The sequence below is a fragment of the Rhinolophus sinicus genome, chromosome 8 (genome assembly GCF_057876585.1).
Source record: "Rhinolophus sinicus isolate RSI-liver-muscle chromosome 8, RSI-T2T, whole genome shotgun sequence".
In the NCBI taxonomy this organism is placed as follows: Eukaryota; Metazoa; Chordata; class Mammalia; order Chiroptera; family Rhinolophidae; genus Rhinolophus; species Rhinolophus sinicus.
Window position 1 is genome coordinate 82,179,830 of NC_142508.1, and position 27,352 is coordinate 82,207,181.

The following is a 27,352-nucleotide window of genomic DNA, read 5'->3' on the forward strand; positions in this document are numbered from 1 at the left end:
TATTGAATTTCATACTTGACTTTGGCTTTCCTTTTGTTCTCTAGAGATTTTGATGCTAATCTGTATCTGTGTGAAGAAGCGTTTGGCCTCCTGCCTCTGAACACGTTTGAGAGGCTTTCCGACACTCTGCTCTTCTCTGCTTACCTGTTTGTCCTGTGCGTCACGGGAACCGCAGCGCTGGCTGGTGCCATCCACAACCTCAGGTACAGTGTGTCTCAGAGATCGGTCTCTGCTGAGCTGAAATGCAAAATGCCAGGCGCAGAAAAGAGTAGTACTGCTCAGCTTCAGGGGACACGGCCAGTGCAAGGGGCCTGCACTCTCAGTAGCTGTGGAGTCGTCAGGAGGCCACAGAAGGGAGTGGGTGCCACGCCCATGGGTCTGGGCATCAGTCCTGGCCTGCACACTTGGGAACCACGTGTCCTCTAGCCCCATGCACAGCCTTTCCATTTCCGTGCCTGTACAGGGGATGTTGAGACTGCTTATCTGCAGGTTTGTGAAAAATAAGTGTATTAAAGAGACATGAAGGGCTCAAAACAGACTTTACAAGTATTCTGTAGATTTCAACTGTCAGTAGCTGGCACTGTTGTCATTGTTGTTGTTGACTCGGCCTCTATTTTGTTCCTGTTGGTAGGTGCGTGTGTTTTTTTCCTTTCTGCCTCTAGCTGCCGTTTCTTATTTCTCATGAATTGTCAAGAGTTAGCTCTTGTTTGTTCTATTGCATCTTGTTTAAAGGCTTCTAAAGTCCGAGTGGACCATAATTATTAGCATCTCCTGAAATCCTTAAGAAAGAATTGACAGCTTTTTTAAACTTAGCGTGCCTACTGATCTACTGAGAGTAAAGGACGAGGTGTAAAGACTGAAAATTTGCAGAATGCCTGCCTGACACGCTGGTGGCATTTTTTGCATTTATTGTCCTTGTTAAGTGGAAAGGAAGTTAAGGGTAAGAAGTTAAAGCTATTGTCATTTGTGGAACCTTCCTGAAGCTCAGAAGGAAGCCCTTTCTCGATGTGGGTGCCTTGCCACTTGAGGTGCTGGTGAACTGAGATCCACACCACGAGGGGCCGGGGTGGGGAAAGCTGTCCAGAGAGGGCCTTGTGATTATTGAGAATGAAGTGACATGGAACCATGCAGATACTGCACTGACTAAACTATTTTAGCATCGATCAGAAGTGTTCTTTTTATATCTAGCCCAAGGTAAAACTTAGCCCTGTAAGGAAAGGTGGAGATGATTCTAGACAGTATCACTGAATAGTCCAGACACACTCAGTGTGCACAGGACCTGGCCTGGCACAGGGCTCTGTGGGGAGCGAGACCCGAGCTGCTCCCGCAAGCCGATCTGGTTACGCTTACAGACCAAGAGCTTAGAGCGCACGTCCTCACCTACCAGCTAGGGTGGTAGGACTTGTGCACTAGGAAAGTCATTTAGGAATTACCGTATGAATTAGCTTTGAAGCAACTGGAGGGTGTTTCACCAGTGCCCAGTACTTAAAAACGTTTTGCCCCGTTAGTGCTGGGAAGGATGGTCTTAGTGTGTTCACACCACACTCCTGCGTTAGTGTGCAGAGCAGGAGTGAAGGGCATGTCGCCCCACTCACGGGACCAGTTGGCAGGGCTGCAGCACGGGTTCCAGAACACACTCCCCTTGCCAGAGTCACCGCCTGGTGTGGACGCAGAAGCCAGAGTTAGGCTGTAATCGATTCCCTTTAAGTGGAGATTATTACTGGTGGTGAAAATCACCTCAGAGAACCATTTTAATTTCCTTAGGAATCTAGACTGGTAAAGAGGATTTCCAGGAGATCATACTTCCCCCATTCCACAGAAGCATCACGCACCAGGGCTAGGTGGGGCCTTGCCGAAAGCGTTATTTTCATCTTAAACTGGCAGCCCTCAATGTTGTTTGCTCTTCCACCTGACAACTCGCTGCAGCATCCAAACCCACTCATCCATCTCCACATCCCTGAAGTGGGGACAGCCAGACAGCATGCAGAGCACGTGATGTGACGCCTTCCTGCCAAATGATGAACTTGACGCTAATAATTAACCCCGGGTCTAACTACACATTTGTAATAAACGTGGAAATAGAGAAGTGTATTAACCACCACAGGGGCACAACCAGCCAACCCAGAAGATGGGAACGGATATAGGGCAAACGGACCATTTTCCTTAACCCATAAAGACCTGGGATAGGGGTGGTACTTTTGTTGATTGAGAGATAATCTATAGAGACATTGATGAAATGGGGTGTGAAAGATCTGGGTCCTGATCAAGGAGAGACCTGAGAAAAGCAACTGCAGAAAATGGAAAAGAGAATGTGAGCTGGGTGTTCGATGGCATTAAGGAATCACTATGTTATGGGTGTCATCATTTTAGGTAGCCACACTTGATAAAGAGGCATCTGTTAGACATACACATGAGTATTGGAAGGTTAAAATGTGATCATTCCTTCACAAAGGAACTTAATCCCAAGTTTATGGATACATTTTTACTTATTTGTAAAAACTTGAAAACTACTGGTAACTTGTAAAACATCTGTCAAGATTTCTTAAGTGATCTCACAAGGATTTTTTTTGCTATTCTCTTATCATTTAAAGGATTGAAGCACTTTAAATTTTTACTTAAATTGAAATGAAATTAGTTAAATTTTAGTTATTGTAATTATTAGTGCATTTATATTATGACACTTTTAGCCTCATAAATTAAAATGATCAGTGGTGGTTCATTTTATCGTAGGGAAATAACGTTTCTAAATATACAAAAGCATAAGTGTCTTGTATCATCTTCTTTAGAAAAGATTTAACTAAAATTATGTATCCAGCTTTCATTTTGTCTGTGTGTGATTTTGTCCAGTGATTCTACACGCCGGCAGTCCGTGGGCAGCGTGGGAAAGGGCGCGGCCAGCCTGAGACCAGCGACTGCCTACAACTTCATGCACAGCGTTTTGTTTGGGCTCTTGGCGTTGAGCACAATGAGGTATTTTTGTCTGTCTGACTGACAGTTTTATTCAGCCACTCACTGATGACATACTTTAGCAACAGAACTTGGAAACGGACAGTCACCCTCATTAATGAGTATGGGGCCCATGATGATGGTTCCCTTGTCTACTGCCCTCTTCCAGGACAAAATCTCATTTATAAGCAGTTTTTTCCTAATGACCACCAGTTCTCTGTTTTTATTTATGTGATAATTCTCAGGAGGCAATGAAGTTAAGAGCTAACCTTTGGCAGGTGTTTCCAAGACTCTCAGTAACATTTGACCTTCTCCTCTGTCCTTACAGAATGAAGTACCTCTGGACGTCACACATGTGTGTGTTTGCATCTTTCGGCTTATGCAGCCCTGAAACGTGGGAGTTACTTCTGAAGGCGATACGTCTTTATAACCCAAATAGGGTCAGTGCTGTCCCTTTTTCCGTTTCATTTTTATGACTTAGTATTTCTCTCAGTTGCCCTTACATCAGTCTGATAAAATGGATACTGAAATTTGAAGCTAAAAATACATAATTGATACATTATGATTTTATAAGGAATTATTTTTTAATTTTAATTTTTAATTTTAGTTTTTAAATCATTTCTCTTTTTCTAGACCATAGTTAGACGTGCTCCTTATACAAAATTTAGAAATACTGAAAAGCACAAAAAGAAAAATTAGCAAACATCAGTGCCATCATCTGGAGTTGTCACTATTGTAATTGAAATGTGTCGTCCTACAGATAATTGCTAGTAAGTGTATGGTAATGGTCCATAGCCTGTCCGTGCAGCTCGGGGCGGGGCTGTGCTGCCCTGTAGGCGCCCGAGGTGGCAGCACGGTGACACTGCAAGCGTCTCGTGAGACGGCGCCCCGTACGTTGACTTGGTTGCTCTGCATGTCGGAGACTCATGACCCATTACATTTCCTCCTTGTGTAGATGTGTGCGATGCGGTACTCAGTGCCGATACTAACACTGCTCTACGTGTCTTACAAGGTAAGACAGTTTCCTTGTTCTCGTCTCGACTCTGTAGTGGAATGCTTGCCCTGATGATTGGCAAATAGAGTGGTCTGCGGAGGATGTAAATATCTCCTTAGCTGCTTATGGCAACTGGCTTTAATAGCAAGCCTGGTCTGTTTCCTAAATGGTATTTATGAAGTAAAAACATAGCAAAACGACTACAGTTTAATCGTTCTAATTAATTTTGGGTTTGGCTTACTAGGCAGCTGATGCAAATTCTGAAAATAAAGATGTTTTCAGACCTATTTTGAGGTGAATAAAGTAGAAAAGTGATTTCCCCCCTTTTCCTGCCTTATGTAGAGTAAGGTTGCTGTAGCCTACACGTTTATTAGATGATCACAGCCACCTGGGGACGAGGGCATGTAAAGAAATGCAGTCTGAGATGAGCCTTGTTATCTGTCACTCAGTTTCAATAGGAAACCGTGAAATTCTTCATATTCTCAGTCGACTAATTTCAGAAATAACATTAACTGTGCTTCAATTCTGAGAACCCCCATTAAGAGACTCAAGTCATTAGGTCAACTACTTTGTGACTCTTTTGTCATATCTTTGATATTTAGAGACTTGAACTGTCACTTGGGCAGGTAGCTCTCAGCCTCTCTATTTTAAAAAGCTGATGTATTTTGTAAGTTGAGATGCTTTTCTTCAAATTTTAAGTTAAAACAATGGATTTCAGACTCTACTATGCCCTGACTTAAGTCAGCTCCTGACTTAGGAGGGTGTCTAAGGCGGAGATGGGGACTCATCCACAGAGAGGATTGGCTATAGAAGCTCAACTTTTGGGTTCATTTGCTTATGTTTTCATGAAAGATCTTGTTTGAAGCAAAGAGTTCAAGCTAAAAAACAAAAAAAGTTAGATCATCACAAATGTTTCAAAGAGTTAGGTTCTGTCATGTTCCTGTCTGACAAAACATTTACCGTTATAGGCAGGGCACTCTTAACTCCAGAAACCAGAAAATACAGAAACAGATGGTTTCTACCACCCTGTCTCTGGAAATTTTATTACTCTAATATAAATAAACAAAGCTTCTTAAAAACATCTGAACAGCCACAACTGAGGATTAAACAGAGTGTAGTTTTAATCATGAGGTAACTTGCTTCGCTCCTTGTTACCCACTCCTGGAGGAAAAGCTCACCGTTCCTGTCGCACCTCTGACAGTGTCCACACACCACATCAGTCGCCCACCCACTGTCTGTGTGTAGAGGCTGAGTTCTTTGAAATTTTATTGATTTTTAATTTTTTTTTTTTAAGTTATGTGGGGACTTAAGTTGTTGATAAAACTGCGGAAGGACATAGGAGATGAAATAAACTGCACTCTGGAGCCGTTGCTCTCAGCGTGTGGTCCCCGCTAGCAGCCACAGTGTCACCTGGGAACTGCTGGAAACAGATGTCTGGGTCCCACCCAGACCTGAACCCAAAGCTCAGGACTGGGGTTCAGAAACTGCTCTGCCCAGCTGTCCTGGACAGCGCTGGTCATGGGGTGACCTGTGCACTAGGGGGTCTTAGCAGCATGCCCGCCTCTACCCACCTGATGCCAGGAGCACCTCCCTTCAGCCGTGACCATCAGAAATGTCTCTAGACATTGCCAAACATCCCCCAGGCTGGGGCGAATCCCTCCTCTTACCCCCCTTGAGAACCACTGCTATAGAAGAACCAGTGACAGCACTGAAAAGCCACCATGCCCAGGCAGTCTTTGCAGATATTCCCTGAGTGAGAGACAGGATTGGAAAGAACCTGCCAAAGACCTCTGGCCCGGCTTCTCTCAGTATTGGACTGAGGAGAAACCACTGCGTAAAGTAGTTTGGCTCTTTCAGCTTCTCAACACTTGCATGATATAAAATCATACAGAAAATAAAGGTGTTACATATATTGGTGGTTACCCCAAAACAGAATCCGGTTTCCCACTGTGGAGCAGATTCCCCTGTGAGTCATAGGGACTCGTATTTCAAAGCCTGGTTTGAGTTTTACATAGCAGCTGTAATGAGGACTTCTGAATTTCTTGTTCATAATTCCAAGTTCGCTGTATGACTCTCCAGGGTAACCCTGTGTAACAGGGAAAAACATTTACTAGTGTGCACTCTAAAATCAGGAGTTGATGGTATTGGGACCCTCCTGTTGATTAAATTATGTGGGTTGCTGAAATCTCATGTACACTCTTGTTGATCATTTAGGAACAACATTTAGTTAATCCAACACTTACTTTCACATTGTTTTAGGAGTTCACCACAAGACTGTTACTAAATTGTAACATTTTCAGAATTAACAACAGCAGCTTTCAAACTAGAATATCTAATACCCATTGAATGCACAGATGTAAAACTACGTTTTATACCAAAAGAGCTAGAACATATCATTAAAGATGTTTCTATTGATTATCAAAATGAATAGAAATACATTTGAAACTAATAAAAATAATTGTTTCCAAAAAAATTAATAGAAATAATGGATAATTGAAACATACAAGCTATCATTTGATCAGTAGCTTTTATTACATCTCTTCTGGGACTTAGAACTAGTGATGCTGACACTTGACTTTCCATCTCCACCCCCAGACAAGATGTGAGTGAGCAGTAAAAATGGCCAAAGATGAGATGACAAGATAAGAAAGTGATGGGGCTAAAACAGCCACAGGCCAGTCCTGTGCCACCTTGGTTCTAGTTGACAGTTGTTAAACAAAACAACTGCCGTTCCAGGGCCAGTGAAGCATGGGTCCATTGTCCCTGGCCTTCCATTCCCACACTGGAAGTGACTCCTGGGGTTCACCTTAGATGTGTGGAAATGCTCAGGTCTTTTTAGTCAATTGTCATTCGATAAAACAATTATGTTTAATTAGTTGTTGAATTAGACAGACAGACACGTTCTATTAGGAAAGTGATGGACTCAGTAATTTTTACATTGCACACAAGAATCTTAAGGACTCAAGCTGAGTTGCAGGCCCCAGGGCCGTAAATACAATATTGACATGTACCAGATTTCCCTGGACAGTCCTACCTTCAAATATTCTTCTCTCCCGTCGTACCTGTAATTATGTTAGTATAGGTGAAACTATTTGTACAGATTTTTAGGACAAAAAACAAAAAGGGGCTGGATTTGGGGTCAGGTTTCAGGTTGTTGCTTTGCCATGTTGTGACCTGGTCATGTCTGGTTCTTGTGAGCTGAGGTCTGCAGACTAGCAGAAGGGAGATGCCTCATGATAGAGGTGATGCCGTCTCCCTGGGTCTGTGAGGGTGAGATGCTAAGTTCCAGAGCTCTCTGCGCTCAAGCATGGTGCTGCCTCCTAAGGGCGCACTGGGCAGGAAGGCACACCGGGCGCCTCAGTGACACTTCCCTAGTGTGCTGTCAAGTTGCTCATAGTCGCTATGGCTGTCATCTCCAAATGAATGTCTCATTAGACACTAACCATACATCCAAAGGTGTTTTTATTGAGTAAAACTAAAGTTCATCTTAAAAATTAGCTTCAGCTCAAAGTAACTTTGGTAACTTCCCTGAGACTTGAGCTCACTCATGTCCCAGGAGGCTGAGGGGCAAGGCCAGGTGGTTCTGACATTCCAGTTGCCGGGTGTGCCTAGTTCACAAGTTCTGGAGTTCTGCATGGTTTCTCCTTTTGCATTTTAATCTTAGTGATAGCTGTGGGTATGGGGGTGGATTTTGGTTTTGTTTTGTTTTTGTTTTTAATTTCAGTTCTGGCCAGAAGTGATGGCTGAGCTCTCCGAGTTGAGAGAATTCCATGACCCAGATACAGTGGAGCTGATGAACTGGATTAAGTAAGAGGATTTTGTTTTTCCCTTTAAAGCTTTGAAGTGTTACTGTAGACCTCCTTTGGTTTTTTTGTTTTTTTGCTTTTTGCTGAATCTAATTGTGAAGATATGTTTGTTTTCAAATTTTTCTTTAAGACTCTGTTTAGAAATAATTTCTTTCCATTCAAGAAACATTCTCTCAAACCACAATCCCATAAAGAAGGAGAAACACACACATGGAGAGGGAGACAGGGTGGGAGGAGGCATTTCAAACCACTGACACCGTGGAAATGAAGGTCTATATTCTGCCAATTATATCTTTATCACTGCTTTCATTTTAATACCATTCATATTTGTATTAATGCTGACACATGAAAGTATTCTTGTTAGTCATTTAAGTACACTGTAAGTACAGTTCATTGGAGTAATCCTAGCTCAGTGCAGATTTTCATTTTAACCAATCACGTTGTCCTCACCCAGGCCTAGAGAATGTTGAAAACACAAACTAGAACCTTTTCTCTTGAACATCTTAATGCTTTCAGCATTACGTTAGTTATTTCCACCTTCACTTTGTTGCTTTGCCTCAGCATTCAGCTGAGAATGAAACTCATGTTTCAAAGCTTCGTTAATGACACCTGCATCCCACCAGCAAAAATAAACTTCTGTCCACAGCAGCATTCTCACGCCCTGTGCTACTACTATTTCCCTACTTTATAACCCAAAACCAGCACTATGATTATTCACACATAAATCGATGTTGCAAACCTGGTATGACACATTCTGAAAGCACTGTGATATCATTGCTGTCGTTTAGAATTTTAGGGACATATTGGCACCTGCTCATGACCACTGTTTACCACGCAGGTCAGGTCAGCACCACCCGGGTCAGGTCAGCACTACCCGGGGTCAGGTCAGCACCACCCGGGTCAGGTCAGCACCACCCGGGGTCAGGTCAGCACCACCTGGTGTCAGGTCAGCACCACCGGGGTCAGGTCAGCACCACCGGGGTCAGGTCAGCACCACCCGGGTCAGGTCAGCACCACCGGGGTCAGGTCAGCACCACCCGGGTCACGTCAGCACCACCGGGGTCAGGTCAGCACCACCCGGGTCAGGTCAGCACCACCCGGGGTCAGGTCAGCACCACCCGGGGTCAGGTCAGCACCACCCGGGGTCAGGTCAGCACCACCCGGGGTCAGGTCAGCACCACCCGGGTCAGGTCAGCACCACCGGGGTCAGGTCAGCACCACTGGGGTCAGGTCAGCACCACCCGGGGTCAGGTCAGCACCACCCAGGTCAGGTCAGCACCTCCGGGGTCAGGTCAGCACCTCTGGGGTCAGGTCAGCACCACTCGGGTCAGGTCAGCACCACCCGGGTCAGGTCAGCACCACCGGGGTCAGGTCAGCACCACTCGGGTCAGGTCAGCACCTCCGGGGTCAGGTCAGCACCACCCAGGTCAGGTCAGCACCTCTGGGGTCAGGTCAGCACCACTCGGGTCAGGTCAGCACCACCCGGGTCAGGTCAGCACCACCCGGGTCAGGTCAGCACCACCCGGGGTCAGGTCAGCACCACCGGGGTCAGGTCAGCACCACCGGGGTCACGTCAGCACCACCCAGGTCAGGTCAGCACCTCCGGGGTCAGGTCAGCACCACCCAGTGTTAAGAGATGATCACTGTAATAATGGGTTAGGTCTCTTGAGTGCAACCCATGAATGTTACAGAGATTCACATCTAAAGTATCTATGTGGCTTTGGTCCCACTGTTGGACTGGCTTTGACTACCTGCAGTGATACAATTTTTCATACATTTCCAGTACTGAGAATGCTAAGCACTCTTTATGTATTTCACTTTAAATCTTGGCAGACAGTTAAAGAGTAAGTACCTCTTATTATTTAGTAAGTATTTATCGTGTATGGGAAAAGAGGACCAACTAGAGATTTCTAACACATGCATCTGAGGTGAGGCTGGCATTCTCTGTGGTTAAAATCGCGCTGTGGACGTGAATGGAGCAAGGCACCAGCCCTGTTAGAATCCTGAAGGTGAAGAGTCTCCAGCACCTACCTGGATTAGCATTCTAAACATCCCGCCTCCACTCCCCAGTCTTTTAGGAATTAATTATACATCACTAAAAGTCTATTCCAGCAGAGCCTAGGTGGTTTAGGGCTTTGTCAGACTGAGTGTACTTCTTGTAGTGCCTTTACTGTCATGCTTTTCCTCACAGAAAAGTATGTAAAGTAATGTTTCTGGTTCTGAAAAATCGTGGACAAGAGATTATTCCCAGGGTGAGGAAGTCGGTCTGTTAGTCTGGCATTTCTTCATTTGGGGACGTGTCTGTTCCTTGCATTCTCTCACTAACAGCCCCTCTCCCTGTGTGTAGACGTCCTCTTTTTACTTCTTTTTTAATTCTCAGCAACTGAAGGATTTGTATTGTTCCCAAAAAATCTTTCCCTTGTGATCTAATCTTGCCTGTTTTCCTTTAAAGTTCTTCAAATCTAAATTACTGTTTTTGCAAAAATAGCTGCTAGGCATGTTTGTGAAATAAGCTCAAGTGAGGCTGACGCCGTGCACCCAGACAGGGTCTGTGTGAGCACGAAGCCGGTTTTTTGTTGCCATTTAAGTCAGTTCTGGTTTGTTGGCTTCAATCCCAAAACACAGTGAATGTGCTGAACATTCTCGGAACCCTCTGGTGTCTTCTGAAGCATGGAACATGGCGACCAACCTCAGTGTCTGCAGTCAGAAGGTCTGAGCTTCGTCGGAGGGAAGGTAGTGGGCTCAGCGCCCACAGATTGTATCTGAACATCTGCTTGAAACTGTGTGTGGGGACCAGCGCTGTCAGTGACGGGTGCCACCTTCCCCCATCCTGTCTGCTTGTTCCCAACAGCCAAAGTCCTTTGTCATGACAGTCACGGCAGCATCTACTGGGGTGGGGATGCAGCTCTCATTACAGGGTGAAGTGTGCTCCAGGATGAGTCAGGATGAGAAGCAGGACCAAAAGTGACACTCCGTACTGGCACAGGGCAGCTTCTATGTCAAGTGTGGAGAGGAAGCTTACCCTCACCCCCCAGTGTCTACTTCGTGTATGTGATGCTGAGGATGTAGGCGTCACCTTTTCTCCAGGGACACAGGGCTTCCATTTGGGGACCCGGTCTTTCCAGGTGTTCACTGAGGCTAGATTGAAAGGTTCATCGCCTCAGCGGGGGTTTAGTGATTTTCTTTCTGAAGGGCTCAGTGATGGCCTTTTATAGACTAAACAGATCAAGGGGAAATACAGGGCTTCACTGTAGGATAACACTTATTAATATGAGGGTGATACCAAAGGGATTGTCTTTCAGTGGAAACAAAGCCTTAGTACACAAAGCTTTGCATGCTTATCTCATTGTGAAGTTGTATGACACTAACACCGTTTAACAGACACTTACTGAGCACCAACTGTGTACGTATAAAGTGGCAATCCGTTGTAACTGCCAGTATCACTAGGGTTGGACCTCATCTCAGCACGACTGTCTTCATTCTTCCACAATCTTACTGGTGACTCCATTGTAAGATTTGTAGAGACTTAACAGGTTTTAGTGGAAAACATTTTTAGAGTCCTAATTTTTAGTAAGAGAAAATGTTTATGCTTTTCTGTCTTTAGTTCCTTAGAGGAGTAGAGGCTTAAATTTAAGTATAAGACCAAGACTACTTCAGGATTAAATTTCTCGTTAATCTGCAAGGACATTTTGTTGCAGTCAGGTCCCAGAGTCTTCCCTCCGAGACCCAGGCGATCAGCTTGCCCGTGCCCCCCACACCTGGCCCGTGTGTCCACCTGGTGGCCTTGTCTTCCAGCGGATTGAAAGGCATGTGTTCCTGTTGACCCCTTTTTCCTGATAATGTATCCTGGATACAAAGATTAAAAACCTGTGCTGGTTTGGGTTTTTTTTTTTTTGTACTTTCTGGTACCGCTTTCAGCAAAACCCAGGTGGTACATTTATAGGTTTTCTGTCTGACTAGAAAGCACATTACTTCAGTAAGGCTAGATGTCACAGCGTTTCATTTTTGGTTCCTGAAATTCTTTTCTGACACTGCAATTAAGGTCGACCTGTAGATTTGAATATTTTGAGGTGTGACATTCTAATTGGCCTTAGGAGATTTTCACCAGACACAGGGATGAAGCCTGCTGGTGCAGTCTTTCTCAGTGGGACAAAGTTGCCTTGCATTTCATCAAAGCAGAAAGAACTGCTCTATATTTTAAATATGGTGTAGCTGAAGTTCAGACCTTAAATGCCTATAGCCTCTTTTACATTTAATGAATCATTTTGTAGTGTTTGCATAATTCCGTAAGTCTGAAGTGTAGAGAAAGCAAATGTTCACGCCTCATAATGTTCAGTTTACCCATTAGTTCAACAGTCATTAGCTTGCTGAAACTTACAGCTTCAGAAATAAATGAGGACATTTGTTCCAAATGCCATCAGGTCTTCCTGGAATGACATTTAAATTATATAATGTAAATCCATTTGACCTGTGAGTCCTTGTCATTACTTAGTGACATTTCTTACAGAATAAATTATTTGCAGGTTGGGCAGCCTGCTATGGAGCTTGGCAGAGCTAGAGAAACAAATGATCCTTTTATTTTAGACATCATTTGTTCAAACATTGGTAAAACTTGCTTTGTTTTTCTATAATAGAGAAGTGTCGTTCAGTGGTTGAAAGCACGTTGGCTGTGTTGGGCAAGACCACAGACTGTCAGCAGGCATAACTGAAGGAAGAGTCACCAGTCTGGTGTCTGTTACGCTGCGTGTTTGGTGTGAAGGACACAGTCCCTTCTCCTGTGCCTGTGAAATCTACCACAGAAAATATGAAATACAGTGAATCTGGGCTTTTGAAGTTTAGGAGGGGTGTGTGTGTGTGTGTGTGTTTCATTTCGTTCCACTTTGCTTGTTTAATTTTGCATTTGCATTATAGGCAAAGTTAAATATTTAAAGCAGCAGTGAAATATCCCAGATTCATCGTGGGGCTGGTAGACAGAAACCAGTCAAACAAGCAGAGTGAATCATCTCTGCTGTGATTGGAGGTCAGTAGTGTTCAGAGCAGTTATTTCTAATCCATTGTCTAGGTTTAGGGGTACTTATGTTTTGCTATTTGCAACAAAACCAAGGACCTTATGAGGGCCGGTGAACACGCCAGAAGGCTGCTGCCCTGGCAGTTTAAACAGATTATGTTTCTTCTAAACTCCTGACTCTGCTAATGAGGCCAAACCTTAACACAGTCACAGCTGAAAGCACTTTGTCCCATATTGTGCTCAACTTCCCCCATCACCTGTCTGCCTGCGGCTGGGGCGCTCCGGTGCTGTCAGAGCACACTGGGGGAGGCAGTGCTTACCACATCGGCACCACGGCCAATGCGTTGGCTTCTCAGCACACCTACAGCCCCCAGCAAGCGTCAGTAAATATGTGATAGGCTGACTGCTGGCTTGTTTTCAGTGTTTGCCTGTAATGGGAGCTGAGTCTGGCTCTGCTAGCTGGTAAGCTTCTGGAAGACAGGTTATCATACCATGGTGGCCAGTCTAGCACATAGTAGGTCCTCAGGAATGCCGTGGGGAGATGACAAGGCCAGCCGTCTCCCTCTGCCAGCTGTAGCACGCACTGGGAACCGCTCCGTGCGCCTCCCTAGCTGACGCTAGTGCATATGCAGAACAGCGACACCAGGACAGCCTTGCAGTCTGAATGGACATCAGCAGCTCAGGTGCTGGGTCTGTCGTTTGTGTGGAAAGACCAGCCGGGCACTCCTTGGGCAGGAAGTGTACGGACCAGGCGCGTTCACCCCGCAGCTCTTGCCTGTCTCACACTCTGCTAGACATGTGCTCGTCCTGCGTCCTTACCTGTTCAGTTCAGAGGACCCAAAGACAGCACAGTATGTTGGGGTGTTAATAGGTGATGCTGTTGTGCCAGCGATTGCAGCGGATTGGTTGGTGCCAGTGGTGAGGATACAGAAGGAAGCAGGCTGGCATGGGAACCTGATGCCGTTTTCTTTAATCCACGTGTGTCTGTGTTTGCTCTCCTTGGCAGTGATGACATGCTGTGACTGAGCCGCCCAGGCCAGCACAGACTGTCTAGCAAGCATTCGTTGAATTAACTGAATTTCTGTAAACCTTTCCCTGAGGAACCCCGCACCTTCTCACATTGTCACTGAAACCCTCCTAATCCCCTGACCGCCTGGGGCTCATGGCAGGAACTCCCTGGAAACTGCTGGTTCTGGGGATGGAGCAAACACCTCCTTGTCTTGTGTTCCTGGGTCAGCTTGTCAGAATGATGACAACCTGTCAGCACAGCCAAGCTTACATCACTTTCTCCTGTTGGAATCCACATTCTGGGCTCCCAACACCAGTAGGTCAGTCCCTGGATGCTCACAGTAACTCTGTGCACGTTTTCATCACTTCAGAAAGCTTATTGCAATTTAAGTGACGGAGAATGCCATTGTTGGGAAGAAAATCTTGGGCTTTTCAAAAGTAAATTATTTGCAAGTGTTGCAGCTCAACTGTGGGGTGTGCTGCTCGTCTACGGACACCCACGTGCCTTTGTGGGGTGGCTCATGCTGTGGCCTCGGCAGTAACTGGAATAAACAGGACGTCCTCCTGGGACAGATGAATGAACGGGGCTTCTCTTGCGAATGTCAGCCCCAGGGCGCCCTTCAGGCCTGGCCTCCAGCTTGAGCACAGTCCACAGCTTCCTCTGTGGGGTGTGCTGTTGTAATGATTTCAGGTAGACTGCTCCCCAAAAGTCCGCATCACATGCGTCGCCCGAGCAGGCACACTCCTCTTAGTTAACATGACATGGACATGTGTCTCAGTGCCCTAGGGGCCTATGTAGGCAGCTCTGCGCTGGGGACAGTGCATGGGGGGAAACGGGGTCGTGGTTGGGTCCTTCACAGTCAGTGACATGCGGGTTCCACGGAATGGAAGGGAGTTAAATCGGCTGCTGAGATTCTTCAGCGAGGGAAGGAAAATTGCTCCACCGGCACCAGGTAGCCCTTGGCCTCTGCCGTGCCCCTCCCGCCATGGGGACTCAGAGCCACATAGCCTGGTGGCATTTGGAAAGTGAGGTCGTGCTGTATCACTGGAGCGCCCTGTATTCCTTAAGGTACATACGTGGAGTTTTCCTGACCAGGACTAAAGGAAGGGAATGGGGCAACCCTGCTTCCACATCAGAAATGTGGAACCACCCCACATTGAGTACTGTTGGCTGTTATGGAATCTTTCCGTGTTCTTTTGTTTTTACTAATTCTTTTCTTCTGAAAAGTAACCTGTAGTAATTTCTGTGGTCTCTTGCTTGTTTGAAACAAAAACCTTTGGAATTGACTCACAGTCAGCTGCAGTCCTGGCTGTTAGCTAAGTTTATACAGTGAGCGTGGCAGTACGGTGCGTCCTCTGTGTGAGTCTGCCCCTCTGGAACCAGGCGGGCGGGTGTGGGCTCCGGGAGGGAAGACTGAGCCCAGGTGACACCGCCTCCCAAGACAGCTCGTTACGCAGCAGACCCAGCGAAACAGTCTGTCGGGAGCCTCCCAGCCTTGTCAGAACACAGGCTCATCAGGTGGGCACTGCCAGTCAGGATCTTGAGCAACCTCATGTTTCCCGCCCTTATGCATTCCCTGCCCTCGCAGGGTGGTCCCGAGACCCGTGGGTGTGGTGCTACTTGTGCCAGGAAACCTGAGCGGCTCACCACACCCCTCCATGAATCTTTTAGCTCTAACACCCCGAGGACGGCTGTGTTTGCGGGGAGCATGCAGCTGCTGGCCGGAGTCAAGCTATGCACAGGAAGGACGCTGACCAACCACCCGCACTTCGAGGACAGCAGCCTGAGGGAGCGAACCAAAGCGGTGAGGCCCTCCTGCCTGGCCCGTGCCAGGTGGGGCAGCAGAGTGGACGTGCGCAGGGCTTGTGTCCCCTGACGGCTGCTGAGCCGTCCAGTCCTCGGTTAGAGGAACTAAGAGGAAAAATACCTTGAGATGCACAGAACGCAGCATTTGAGAACATCTCAGAGACCGGGAGGGAAAGAAGCTCACTGGTCACATGTCTGTGGACCTTCCTGCATGGTTGCGAGTGTGCGTGTGCATGCATAGATGATACAGCCATACTGTTCCCAGTTCAGAACATACAGGAGGGGATGTAGTGAAGGGGTCCCTCCCCCTCCTCCTCCACCCCCCCCCACCACCACCATGTGCCTTTCCAGGCCCCTGCGCCCTCCCACAGCGCTTTCCACACACACCAGCGCATTGCACACACGTGGACTCGTCTCTCCCCCTGGGTTTCCTGAAGCAGTAACTGACGCATTGGGGAGATGATCACACATCGGCACCCTAACATGCTCCTCGTTTTCCAAGATGCATAGTGTTTGGTTAGGTGGGTGTAGCATGTTTCCCTTGACCATTTAGGTTGTCCCCCTGGTTTTCAGGATTGTAGAAACAGTTCCAAACAGGAACCGTGTGCACACCAGTCTGCACAGCAGATATTGGGAGGCGGGGTTCTGGGGGGCGGGGCCACTGCACCGTCAGGCACCTGCACACAGACCACAGCAGGCCGCACCCCAGTCGTCCCCCTTGGTCCTCACCAGCCATTCAGTGTGCTAAGACTGTATGATGATTTACGTCAGTCACTTTGTAATCTTGGCAGCTGCAAATTAGTTGAAAAGCCTTGTTTGCAGTGTTTTAACTAGCCTAAAAGCAACGGATTTTTACTAAATCCCATGTTTCTTATGAGAATTGTCTGAACCTAGATTCTGCTAAAATGGGAAGTTTTCAGGTGGCCCCAAGTGTTCCTGATCGCCCGCGTTAGCCAGAGGAAGCAGGAGGGACCTGGGTCCCAGCTGGGGTGCAGCGGGAGGTGGCTGGGTGCGGAAGACATGCGTCACGTTCGGCGAATCCTGTGCCTTGTGCTCTGACTGATGCCCCGAGGGCCCTGGTGCCGCGGTGCGGGCTGTGGGCAGGGCAGCGTCAGGCCTGGCAGCAGGAGCAGATACGCTCCTCAGGCAAACACAGGCTCTCAGGACCCAGCCCCTAAGCCAGAGACATAGCATTAGACACGAGCGGGCAGCAAAGCAAGCCGATCCTCTTCACAGCACACGCATGACTGTCCAGGGCCAAGTCCCAGCATAGGCCATACTGTTCACTCAGGGCAGGTGCCACCAGGTGAGTGGGAACCCAGTACCTCCTGACCCGCCTGGGGACCGGGCCCTGCGGGGTCGTTTTCCCTAACTGCCCTTACCAGAAGCTGAGTCTCCTTAGATGTGTACGTGCCCCCAGCTGCCATCAGCCCGGTGTGCCCTCTTAGTCTAAAGGTGCCCTTTTGAAAGGTAGCGACTGTGTCTTACTTGCTGAGCCCTGGTGCTAGGGCACTGGAAGCATCGGGTTGGCGTCTGCTGGTGAACATGCTGACAACTCAAAGTAATCGGGTCTGGCTCCAGATGGATTCAGCATGGCTCGCTCGCCATCCCCGAGACTGTCCTGACAGACAGTGTTCCTTTGGCATTTCCCCCACACGCTCGCGGACTGCAGGGGGTGACCTGCATGGGACGGGGCGGGGCTGAGGTTCGAGCCCCGTGGGAGCCGCCTCACTAGCTGGCCGCTGAGTGCTGTCCCCCCTGCCCCGTTCTGAAGGTTTACCAGATCTATGCGAAGAGGCCTGCCGAGCACGTGCACGGCCTGCTGCGCTCCTTCGGCACTGACTACGTCATCCTGGAGGACAGCATCTGCTATGAGCGGAGGCACCGCCCCGGCTGCCGGCTTCGCGACCTGTTGGACCTGGCCAACGGCCATGTAAGCGTCCCCCGCCATACAGACTGTCACAACCAAGCACACCTGCACTGCGTTCCCTGGAACTCCCAACCTTTAGTGTCACTTTAGTGACAGCCCAGGGCTGGGCGGGGCAGGGGAGCTCCAGGTCCCGGAGCTCAGGTCAGCAGCCTCCATCCAGTGGCTGCGTCAGGCCCTGCACCAGGCATATGCTAATGTTCTGCTGCTGCTATGAAAGCAAACCGTGGACCATCCAAGCAGGCCTCGCTCTAAAGCATGAATCACCCTGCTCATGCAGGAGTGACAGCAGCCCCATCTCTGCTCTGCCAGCTCCCATTGGTGTCCCCTTCTGTCCACGGCCATACTTCCACAAAGGTGGCTTTCTCTGGTCAAGCTTATACTCCAGAGCAGATAAACCTAGCCTAAATTGGAGGAAAATGACTGTACAGAATTTGAGGTTCAGGACACGTAAAATCTAATCTCTTAGCAAAGTTCAAGGGTACAGCACGTTGTTGTTCACTCTCGTCACCGTGCTGTGCGCTAGACCCCCAGAACTTATTCTCCTTAGAACCGAAGGTGTGTCCCTTTCACCCACACAATGCTCTAACTAACTGATTGTGGTCACTGCACCCGTGTATGGCAGACCAGCTGGTGTGACTCTTTAGTACGTACAGCTTTGTCAGTCAGGCCTCCATAAAGCTGGGGAGGAAGCATCTGAGATGCACGTTTGTGCCCAGAGCACAGAACTGCCCATAACTGTCTTGAATTCAGAGGAGGTACAGTCCCAAGACTTGCGTTTAAATTGTGCTTCGTGTTTAACTTTTAACCGGGCAGCTCATGGACTGTCATGATAGTTTGAATTTCGTTTTTGTCAAGGAACAGTGCCGGACATTGCTAACAACAAGGACACTGAGTCCAGTCCCAGTTTTGACAGAGGTCAGAGTGACCACTGACCACTCTCCTCCTCAGCCTGGGCTGACACAGGGGGGCGTGGACCAGCTGATATCCACGTAGCCACTGACCTTGAAATCATATCATTTACGTTCACTAACATCGTTCTTAAACCCAACCCCTATTTCTACTTCTGTTGTCTCATAAATGTGTTTGGTTTTTTCGTTTTCTTGTGTTTCTTTTTAACCAAATTACACTCTGTTTCGTTTTGGCTCTAGACGATGGACGGGCCAGTACAAAATGATCCAGATTTGAAGCCTGCAGACCACCCCCGCTTCTGTGAGGAGATAAAGAGAGACCTGCCTCCCTACACAGCGTTCTTCACAAGAGTATTTCAGAACAAAACGTTCCATGTTTACAAGCTCGCCAGAAACAAGTAACAAAGCTCTGTTTGTTTCTATTTTTGATATGTGAAACTCCATCATGATGAAACTGAATAGACAACGTTTCATGTGTAATTAGGTAGCTGTACCTTAAAGCTGTGAGATGAGTAAGTTCTATAGATGTTTACACGAGTGTTACCATCTTTGAAAGCATCTTGTACCAGCTGGTGTCTTCCATCTTGTCTCTGCCTTTCCCGCTGATGTTCTCTGGCCTGAGAGTAACCCAGACGGGTTCCCCATGAGGCCTGAACCACACATGTCATGTGGACCCAGAGCACGGTCAGGATTTCAAATACTGTTAATTTTCAGTTGATTTAAGACAGGATGGTTGAGTTGAATTGAGGGGATGCATAATTAAATTATTCCATGTGATTTCACTAGTCAAGACCAACTAGTGGCTTTTTAAAAGCTCTTTATTGTCCTGTTTCACCTAAAAATTTTATAACATTTTCCAATTATCATGCTTTTAATATTTCAAAAAGTCATGTTAGGTCTTTGTATATGACTAATACTTGTGCTCTGTCTGAAATGTAATGTATAGTACTTCAGCGATGTGTGTCATGTATTAACTGTGTGTGCATGTGTGTGCGCGTGCGTACACGCATGTGCGTGCATGTTTTCATGCTGGACACAGAAAGGTGTTTCACGTTCCAGATTGTATGTCTTTAAAAAGCAAAAATGTATTAAGTCGTATGTAGCCATGTACATGTTACTGTTTAGTGTCATTATTGTAAAACCTCTTGATACTGTTTAACCTATCCTGCAAGAAAGATAATTTTTCTTTATTTCTTACTCGTTTAAATTTACTGAGTTTGCAAGATTTTGTAAAGTTTTTGTTTCTAGCCTTTGTATTTTTTTACAGTCTAGAACCTTACAAAGTCTGAATATTTTTAAAATATTGTATCATAACAGTTTCACTAATACGGTATTTTTGGCCGAGAGCGTTTTCGTACCCAGTTCGATTGCGGTCTCCAGTCTCACTGTGAGGGCTTTTCCTCGCTAAAGGCAGCAAGTGCCTCTGAGTCACGCTTACTCGTAAATGGCGACAGAGGGTGACGTGTAGCTGCTCAGAATTTTTGATAATTGCTTTTATAATTAATTTCTAATCATGGGGACATGTAAAAGTTGCTGGTAAAAGCATGTTGTGTATTTAATTAAATCAAGATGGCTAATGAAATTAACTTTCTCCCCTGTTCTTACCAGTCGAAAATGATTTAATGTTTCTCCTTGCAGTTGGACTGAAGTAAATTACCACAGGTATCATGTGTTCAAATGATTTTATATTCACTTACTACTTATTAAGCAGCATTCTAAGATAAATTTTATGCTGTCACGTTGGACTCAAGGGTACTCGGCTTTTATGAAAACTTAAATACAAATTGACGGTGGCTGGGTTTATTAAATTATGCAACTGAAACTCCCGAATTACATTTTTCCTGTGTCCCTTAATAAGGTTGGAGACCACTGCAGTTAAGGATAATACAGTAATAAAACATTTTAGTCGGCCCCGCAACTTAAGGAAGCAGCCGTGCTCACGTCTGTGGTAGCCGCAGCGTGCGAGTGCCTTACTCTAACGGGAACCAAGCACACGGAAGGTTCGACACGTTAGACTATGTACTTTCGTTTTTAAATGCTCTGTTACTTTCCCAGATATATTTCAACTTATTTTAAATATTCCTTTATTCATTAATGTAAGCATTTGGATATTTGGAGTCTCAATATACAAGACACATGTACTTAAATTTTTATGCTTATCATCACCGTCTTGATGACATGCAGTAATCTTTCCTCATAGTTTAAGTGCCATATGGCCAACACGTTTAGTATTCAGTCTTTGGGGAAAAATAAAAAGTGCCAAAAACAACCTTGCAAGACAGAATCCACACTGTGACCATGTAGAGCAGACATTTTATTTCCCGTGACCAAATCCCGTTAAGTATGTGTAGTGCTCCTGAGGGTTCCCTTTTATGACCTTCTCCCAGAGCACGTGGAGGAAGAGGACTGACCGCTGACACCTCACCAGGTGATGGGCGGCTTCAGCTCCGTGCCACACAGCCCTCGGTGGCTGTTATGCTTGGGTCATAACCTCAACTTGTAGCTGTGTTCTATGGATAGAGGAACCACTTGGTTTTGCTTCAGAGCCAGCATTGAGAAGACCTTCTGAGTGCAGTGAGTGCACTCACCCCCCCTGCACGGCCTCAGGTCCCGGACAGACTGTGTCCCCTGTGAGGTGACTGTGCGGGCACCACTGGGCCCGCCCCTTGGTGTTCTCACAGCTCCTCCCTCTCCAGTCCTCTGTGTGTCCCACTGCTTATTGTACTCAACTCACTGTAAACCTAGCAAACAGGGGTAAACAGAAAGGGTTATTTCTGAAAACATTTACCCGACTGCTTTGATAAGATTTGATAAAGGTCGAGTTGCTGATAAAAATTTATTTTAAATTAGGTGTGGTTGAGAAAATTGTAAAATTTGGGGAAAACATAAAACTCAAGAAAATTCCTGAGCTTAGATTGCTTCATAGATCCCTTCAAGTACTTACTCCACTTTTTAAAAATCTAGACAGGGAGGTGTTAAAGGGCATCCACGTCGTATCCGTGGTGTGATTTATGCCAGAATAGAGCTGAGTCACGGGCCCCGGGGGCTCGCAGGTGAGCATGCGAAGACACCCTCAGTGTCGGGGGGCCGACTAACCTGCCTGCTTCGTGAAATGACAACTGATGCTGATCACAGTGGCCAACAGAGATTCCACTGTAGTGGAAAGATTCTGTCACATTTATTACAGATTTTTAGGAAATAAGAATTTGTTCCAGGTACATTAGCCAGGAGAACTGAGTGTGACTCAGGCCATTTCTTGTGTACTTGAAGATGATTTTCTTGACCTTAGTGACATCCACTGGGTGTATGTGCGGGGGGGGATATGTGTGGGGGTTGTGTGCATGTGTGTGTATGTACCTGTGTGTGTGTGCATACATGCGTGTGGTGTGTGTGCATGCATGTGTGCGCACGGGCCCATGTGTGCATGCTGCCCGATGGCAAGTACAGATGTCAGTATTCTGTGTGGTTTGCATATTTCCTCCACAACTAACTAAAAATGTTTATTGTGATTGCACGTGAACTTTGTCACATAACACTTTTATCTTTGACCCAAACCTACCTGAATTTACATTAAAACAGCCCACTTCTTAAACCCTGGAATTGATAGGAAGATATTGAAGTGTTCTCAGATCATGTCTCCTGGTTAATATGCTCACAAATACTTGGCCTGTGAGAACCTTTGGCCTAAAGTAGAGTGTTGTCTGTTGATGGAGAAAAGCTCTTAGGCTTTCTTTCTTGTGACAATTGATTTTCTGTATTTAACATCCTGTGAGTAACATCTTACAAAGAGCTTTTATAATTTGTTGCACTGCATTGTATGGAGATTATATACTAAATAAAGCTCTTTTAAATTACACAAGATATGCCTTTCATTTCTTGGAAGGTCAAAAATCAAGACACCACCTTATTGAAGTGTGTTCAGTCTGCGCTAAAGGAGTGTAATTGTGACTCTGGGTGTTCACCCCACTTGCTAGTGTTGAGGGTTTTCCTCACAGACTTGGTTTGACAGCTGCTTGTCAGTCCCACTTGAACCTCAAGGTTATGTGTAGGTCCCCAAGGAGCCCGTCAGCAGTTTATCCTGAGAGAGGTGAGTGCTGTTTGTTGGACCTTCAGACTTGTTTCTACTTCCTGCCTCAATCCTCAGCCTTCTGTAATTCCGGAAGATGGGTGGTAGCCCACATTTCCGGTAAGAGTGTGTTGATAACAAATGTGCTTGTTCGGTTTGAAATTTCAAGGAGAAATACTCAGAGATGATAGGAACTGGCAGTGGGACGGCAAGTACTTTGTGCCGAGTGTTTACACCGGAGCTGTAAGTGCGCTCTGGGCTGGAAGCGTCTGTAGCAAAGGAAGGATTATAAATAATGTTGGTTAGTGAGAGACGGAATGTGAATGGACCAAGCATGTGATGGTTTGACATGTGACACCATCAGCTGGCAGAGAGAATGCTCTTTCTCTGCCCCTCTTTTCGGAAGAGGTTTCTGAAAGTCAAACCATAAATCTTTTCAGTAAATTTAATATAGAGACATTTATAGGATGGATTGTTTATTTCAAAATGCAAATAATAGTACTATAGTGTGATGTGAAATTGGTTTAGTGGAGTATAAATAACAATAGAAGAGACGCAAAGGGAAGGGGGAACGGAAGTGTCAGCATAAGAACATCAAACCTGTAGAGAATTTTTATGAGTTTATTTGACCCAAACTGACAACATGTCTGTCTGAAAGCAAGATCTCAGATGAATGCTCTAGCAGGTGACAGTTTGCCGTTCCTTTTACGCATTTGGAATTAGGGAGGGGACCTAAGGAAAATCACATGGAGGTGGGAGAGCGAGGCAGGGGTGGGTCACAGGGCAGCTGACAGGATTGTGTGCGCTCCCGAGGGTCAGGCCCCCTTTGGAGGGGTTACTTCTGGCATTTGAAAGGTGTGTGAGCCTAGATGCACAGGCCTGGCTTAAACCTTTCACTGAAGAAGTTCCAGGCCTGGGGCGTGACTGCCCACCTGGGCTGCCCAGGTGGGAATTCATGATCAAGCACCCTGTGAGGTCACTTTTCTTAGAACCCCGTTTTTCATCCACAGTTACCCCTTTTGGTCATAAATCAGTCCAAAGGATGCATTGATCGCCAGTCTTTTGGTCGAATAGTGTGGTTTCCCAAGGCTGGGAAGGCTCCTTCCTAGGGGTCTCAGTGTGGACGTCGTCTTGTTGACCGTTGCGGGTGGAGCAGCAACCAGACCATGGGCTGTGCTTTGAGGCCGAGCTTTCCCAAAAGGGAAGGATGGCTAAGTGGAAGGCCTTGGGGCCTTACGGCCTTCATTGCAAGAAAAACACCACGGTACCGTTTCTATCTGTGCACCACTGTGATCCGACTTATGCCCTGCCTCATTTTCCTGTATTTTCATCTATGGAACATTTACATGAGCCGTGAAAAGAATTAATAGTCATACATGTTCTTCATGTTCAGCAGTTGGACTATAGAGAAACCCAAGGAACAAGAACGTAGCATTAGCAGACAGGGAAAGACAAACCACGGTGTCTGGGTTTAACCTCATTCTGGGGGCACACAGGCCTTCCATGTCTTGGGACAGTCATCTACCTCTGCTGTCCACGGCTCCTCATCCTGGAGGAGCCTTTGACGTCTGTGTATGGGGACATGTCCACTCACGGTTGGGTGCCTGACAAGTCCCCTTCTGATGGGAGTTCCTTTGATGTGGTGTCCTTTCCAGTAACAGGGTCCCCAGGTGCAGTCCATGGTCTTCAAGGCTTTTGTCTCCTAGGAGCTCGTTGTGAAGGGAAGCGGTCACCTGTTTGGCATCTTCCTGGCAGTCGTGTGAGGTGTCTCCTTTCAGTACTGTCAGCTCATAAGTTCCTTCATCTGATTTCAGTCCAGCTGAATGCCCTGATGCATGAAGAAACGCAAAGACTGAGAATGGGGTTTGCCAGGGAGCTGGGAGAACCAAGCGGCCATCTCGGGCAAATGTGATCCAAGACTGGCCATGAGTTGATAGTTTAAACTAGCTTGAAATTTTTCATAATGAAAAAAGAGAAAATAGAACCAACAAAATAAATCAGGAAGCTAGGAAGTTTAAAATTTAAAAGATAGGAGTGAAATCAATCAACTTGGGAAATAGTAGAAAGGATAAATACATTTTCCCAAACAGCTAGTTTTTAAAAGCTAATTCTTTTATAAAAGATAAATGACAAACACCTGATAAACCTGACCAAGAAAAATATACAAGATTTAGGAACGTGAAGGAAGACAATCCCAGAATCAAGATTGGTAAAAAGAATTATGTGAAATAATATATGTAATTCTGTGGCGAAAACCAAGACAAATTGAAACCCTATAGAAAAGAAACCCTATAGGAAATGGATGATTTCCTAACAAAATAGAAATTGTCAAAATGGCCCCAAAAAGAAATAGAAAACTTAAATAGACAAGAACCATAGAAGATCTGGAAAGCTACCCAAAGATGCAAAGGACACTTGGACAGGAAGGGTCCACAGCCAAATTCTAACTTTTAAAGAAGCAATAACTCCATGTTTATCTAACCTGGGCCATAAAAAAATAAGGAAGGCCCTCCCAATTTGTTTCAGGAAACTAGTCCAGTTTCTTTTTAACTTTTTTTAAACTTTTAAAAATTTATTTTAAGTGTGTTTTCTAGGACCCATTAGTTCCAAGTCAAGTAGTTGTTTCAATCTAGTTGTGGGGGGGGGGCGCAGCTCACAGTGGCCCATGTGGGGATCGAAACTTGTTAAGAGCATCGCACTCTAACCAACTGAGCTGACTGGCTGCCCCGAAACTAGTCCAATTTTAACACCAGAACGCAACACAGTGTATTAGTTTTCTATTGCTACATAATAAATTACCACAAACTTTTAAGCTTAAAACAGCATACCTTTATTATCTCAAAGTCTCCATGGGTCAGGAGTCAGCACAATTTGGCCGGGTCTCACAAGGCTTCAGTCAAGGTGTCAGCCAGTCTTCTTGTTTATCTGGAGTTAGGGGTCCTCTTCCAAGGTCGGTGGCAGAACTCAGTTACTTGTGCTTGTAGGGCTGAGGCCGGCCAGCGCTCTCCACAGGTACTTCACAGCATGGGGTTTGCCTCAAGGCCAGCAGGAGGGCATCTCCCTCTTCAAGAAAGTTCCAGGTCCTCTTTGAAGTGCTTTCACCTGAGTAAGTCAGACCCACCTGATCTAATCTGCATTTTTATTAACTCAGAATCTACTAACTCAGGACCTTAATTGCCTCAGCAAAACCCCTTCACCTTTGCCATATAATCATGGGAGTAAATCCCATCATACTTACAGGGCCCGCCCGTACTCAAGGGAAGGGGATTCGGGGGCCATCTCAGAACTCTGCCTACCACAGACTGGTTAAAAAGAAATGAGGGGGCCGGCCCGGTGGCTCAGGCGGTTAGAGCTCCATGCTCCTAACTCCGAAGGCTGCCGGTTCGATTCCCACATGGGCCAGTAGGCTCTCAACCACAAGGTTGCTGGTTCAACTCCTCGAGTCCCGCAAGGGATGGTGGGCTCCGCCCCCTGCAACTAGCAACGGCAACTGGACCTGGAGCTGAGCTGCGCCCTCCACAACTAAGACTGAAAGGACAACAACTTGAAGCTGAACAGCACCCTCCACACTGAGATTGAAAGGACAACAACTTGACTTGGAAAAAAAGGCCTGGAAGTACACACACACTGTTCCCCAATAAAAGTCCTGTTCCCCTTCCCCAATAAAATCTTTAAAAAAAAAAAAAAGAAAAGAAAAGAAATGAGGGTCTGGCCAAAATGAAGTATCTGGTAGCAACTAACACAGGGCTGGATGACAGTGTTGACATGAGGATGACAGCCTCATCTGTGGCCTCAAATTATCTCTACAGTTGTATATACAATGTCTAACACTCAATGAAAAATAGCTAGGAACAATAAACAGCAAGACTAAAACAATTGAAATAGAAGCAGGCACAGTCTCATCAGATATTAGAGGGTAAAGATAGACTTTAAAATAACTGCTTATATTTAAGAAATTACAAGATGGAGAATTTAGGTGAACTGAAAATTATAAAGAAAGAACAAATAGAAATACTAGAACTTAAAAATACAATAAATACTGATGTTAAATAGCAAATTAGTTACAGCCAAAGAGAGAATTGGTCAACTGGACAATAGGTTAGAAGAAAATATCCAGACTAAAACATAGAGTGGGGAAAAGATGAAAAAGGAAAGAGCAGGAGACATATTTATTACAACATTTAGCTTTATCTTATAAATGTAACTGAAGTCCCATAGGAAAGGAAAGAGAATGGGCCTATATGACTTTGGACAAGCAACTTATACTCTAACCTTCAGTTTCTTTTTTATAAATGGAGGTGTAGTAATAATCTGCCTATAGAGCACTGAGGGGATTAACTGAGAATATTTAAAGCACCAGGTCCAATGCCTGACATGTGGTAAGTACAATAAGTGGAAGCTACAGGGTTATCATCGTCATCGTCATAAAAAATTAGAATGTCAAGGAGAAGAGTATGAAGAACAGTTATGTGACACACACATTAAAGAGCCGTTAATAATTTTATGTGAACTAGTCTTGCGGTAGGAAATACCTTAAAAAATAAAAAATAAATTAACTCTAGGGACTTAGAAGGAGATTGACAAGAACAGTTTGTAGGGAAACGAACTTGTTAGTGATCTCTGAGGTGTGTATTTGTACCCCAAGGAGAGGGTGTGTGTGGGTCTGTGTAGAGCCACGGACAGACTAAGGGTCTGATTGATGGCATGTTTTTGGAAGAGAGAATTGTTGAAGACAAATGTTGGAGCCCTGCCAAGATGCACGTACAACAGGAAGAGTCTGACTGTAAATGAAAGCCAGAGGAGTGCAGGAGTGGGGTTTCGGGACGAGCACAGTGATTAGGACAGCGGTGTGCTGAGTAAGGCTCATAAATTTAATGAA

General features: G+C 45.9%; 1 protein-coding gene across 5 annotated transcripts in view; it reads left to right on the forward strand.

The window, feature by feature from the left end:
• DPY19L3 (dpy-19 like C-mannosyltransferase 3) overlaps positions 1 to 22,266 on the forward strand; it is a 43,351-nt gene extending 21,085 nt beyond the window's left edge. For 4 of the 5 annotated variants that reach the window (XM_019740514.3, XM_019740513.3, XM_019740517.3 and 1 more), the window contains 8 exons: positions 45 to 203; positions 2,848 to 2,970; positions 3,275 to 3,386; positions 3,902 to 3,958; positions 7,665 to 7,747; positions 15,435 to 15,567; positions 17,344 to 17,502; positions 18,648 to 22,266. In XM_019740514.3, the coding sequence (XP_019596073.1) occupies positions 45 to 203; positions 2,848 to 2,970; positions 3,275 to 3,386; positions 3,902 to 3,958; positions 7,665 to 7,747; positions 15,435 to 15,567; positions 17,344 to 17,502; positions 18,648 to 18,809 (988 nt within the window). In that variant the 3' untranslated portion in view covers positions 18,810 to 22,266. The other variant, XM_074314991.2, reaches the window with a different exon arrangement.
• The last annotated feature ends 5,086 nt before the right edge of the window (positions 22,267 to 27,352 follow it).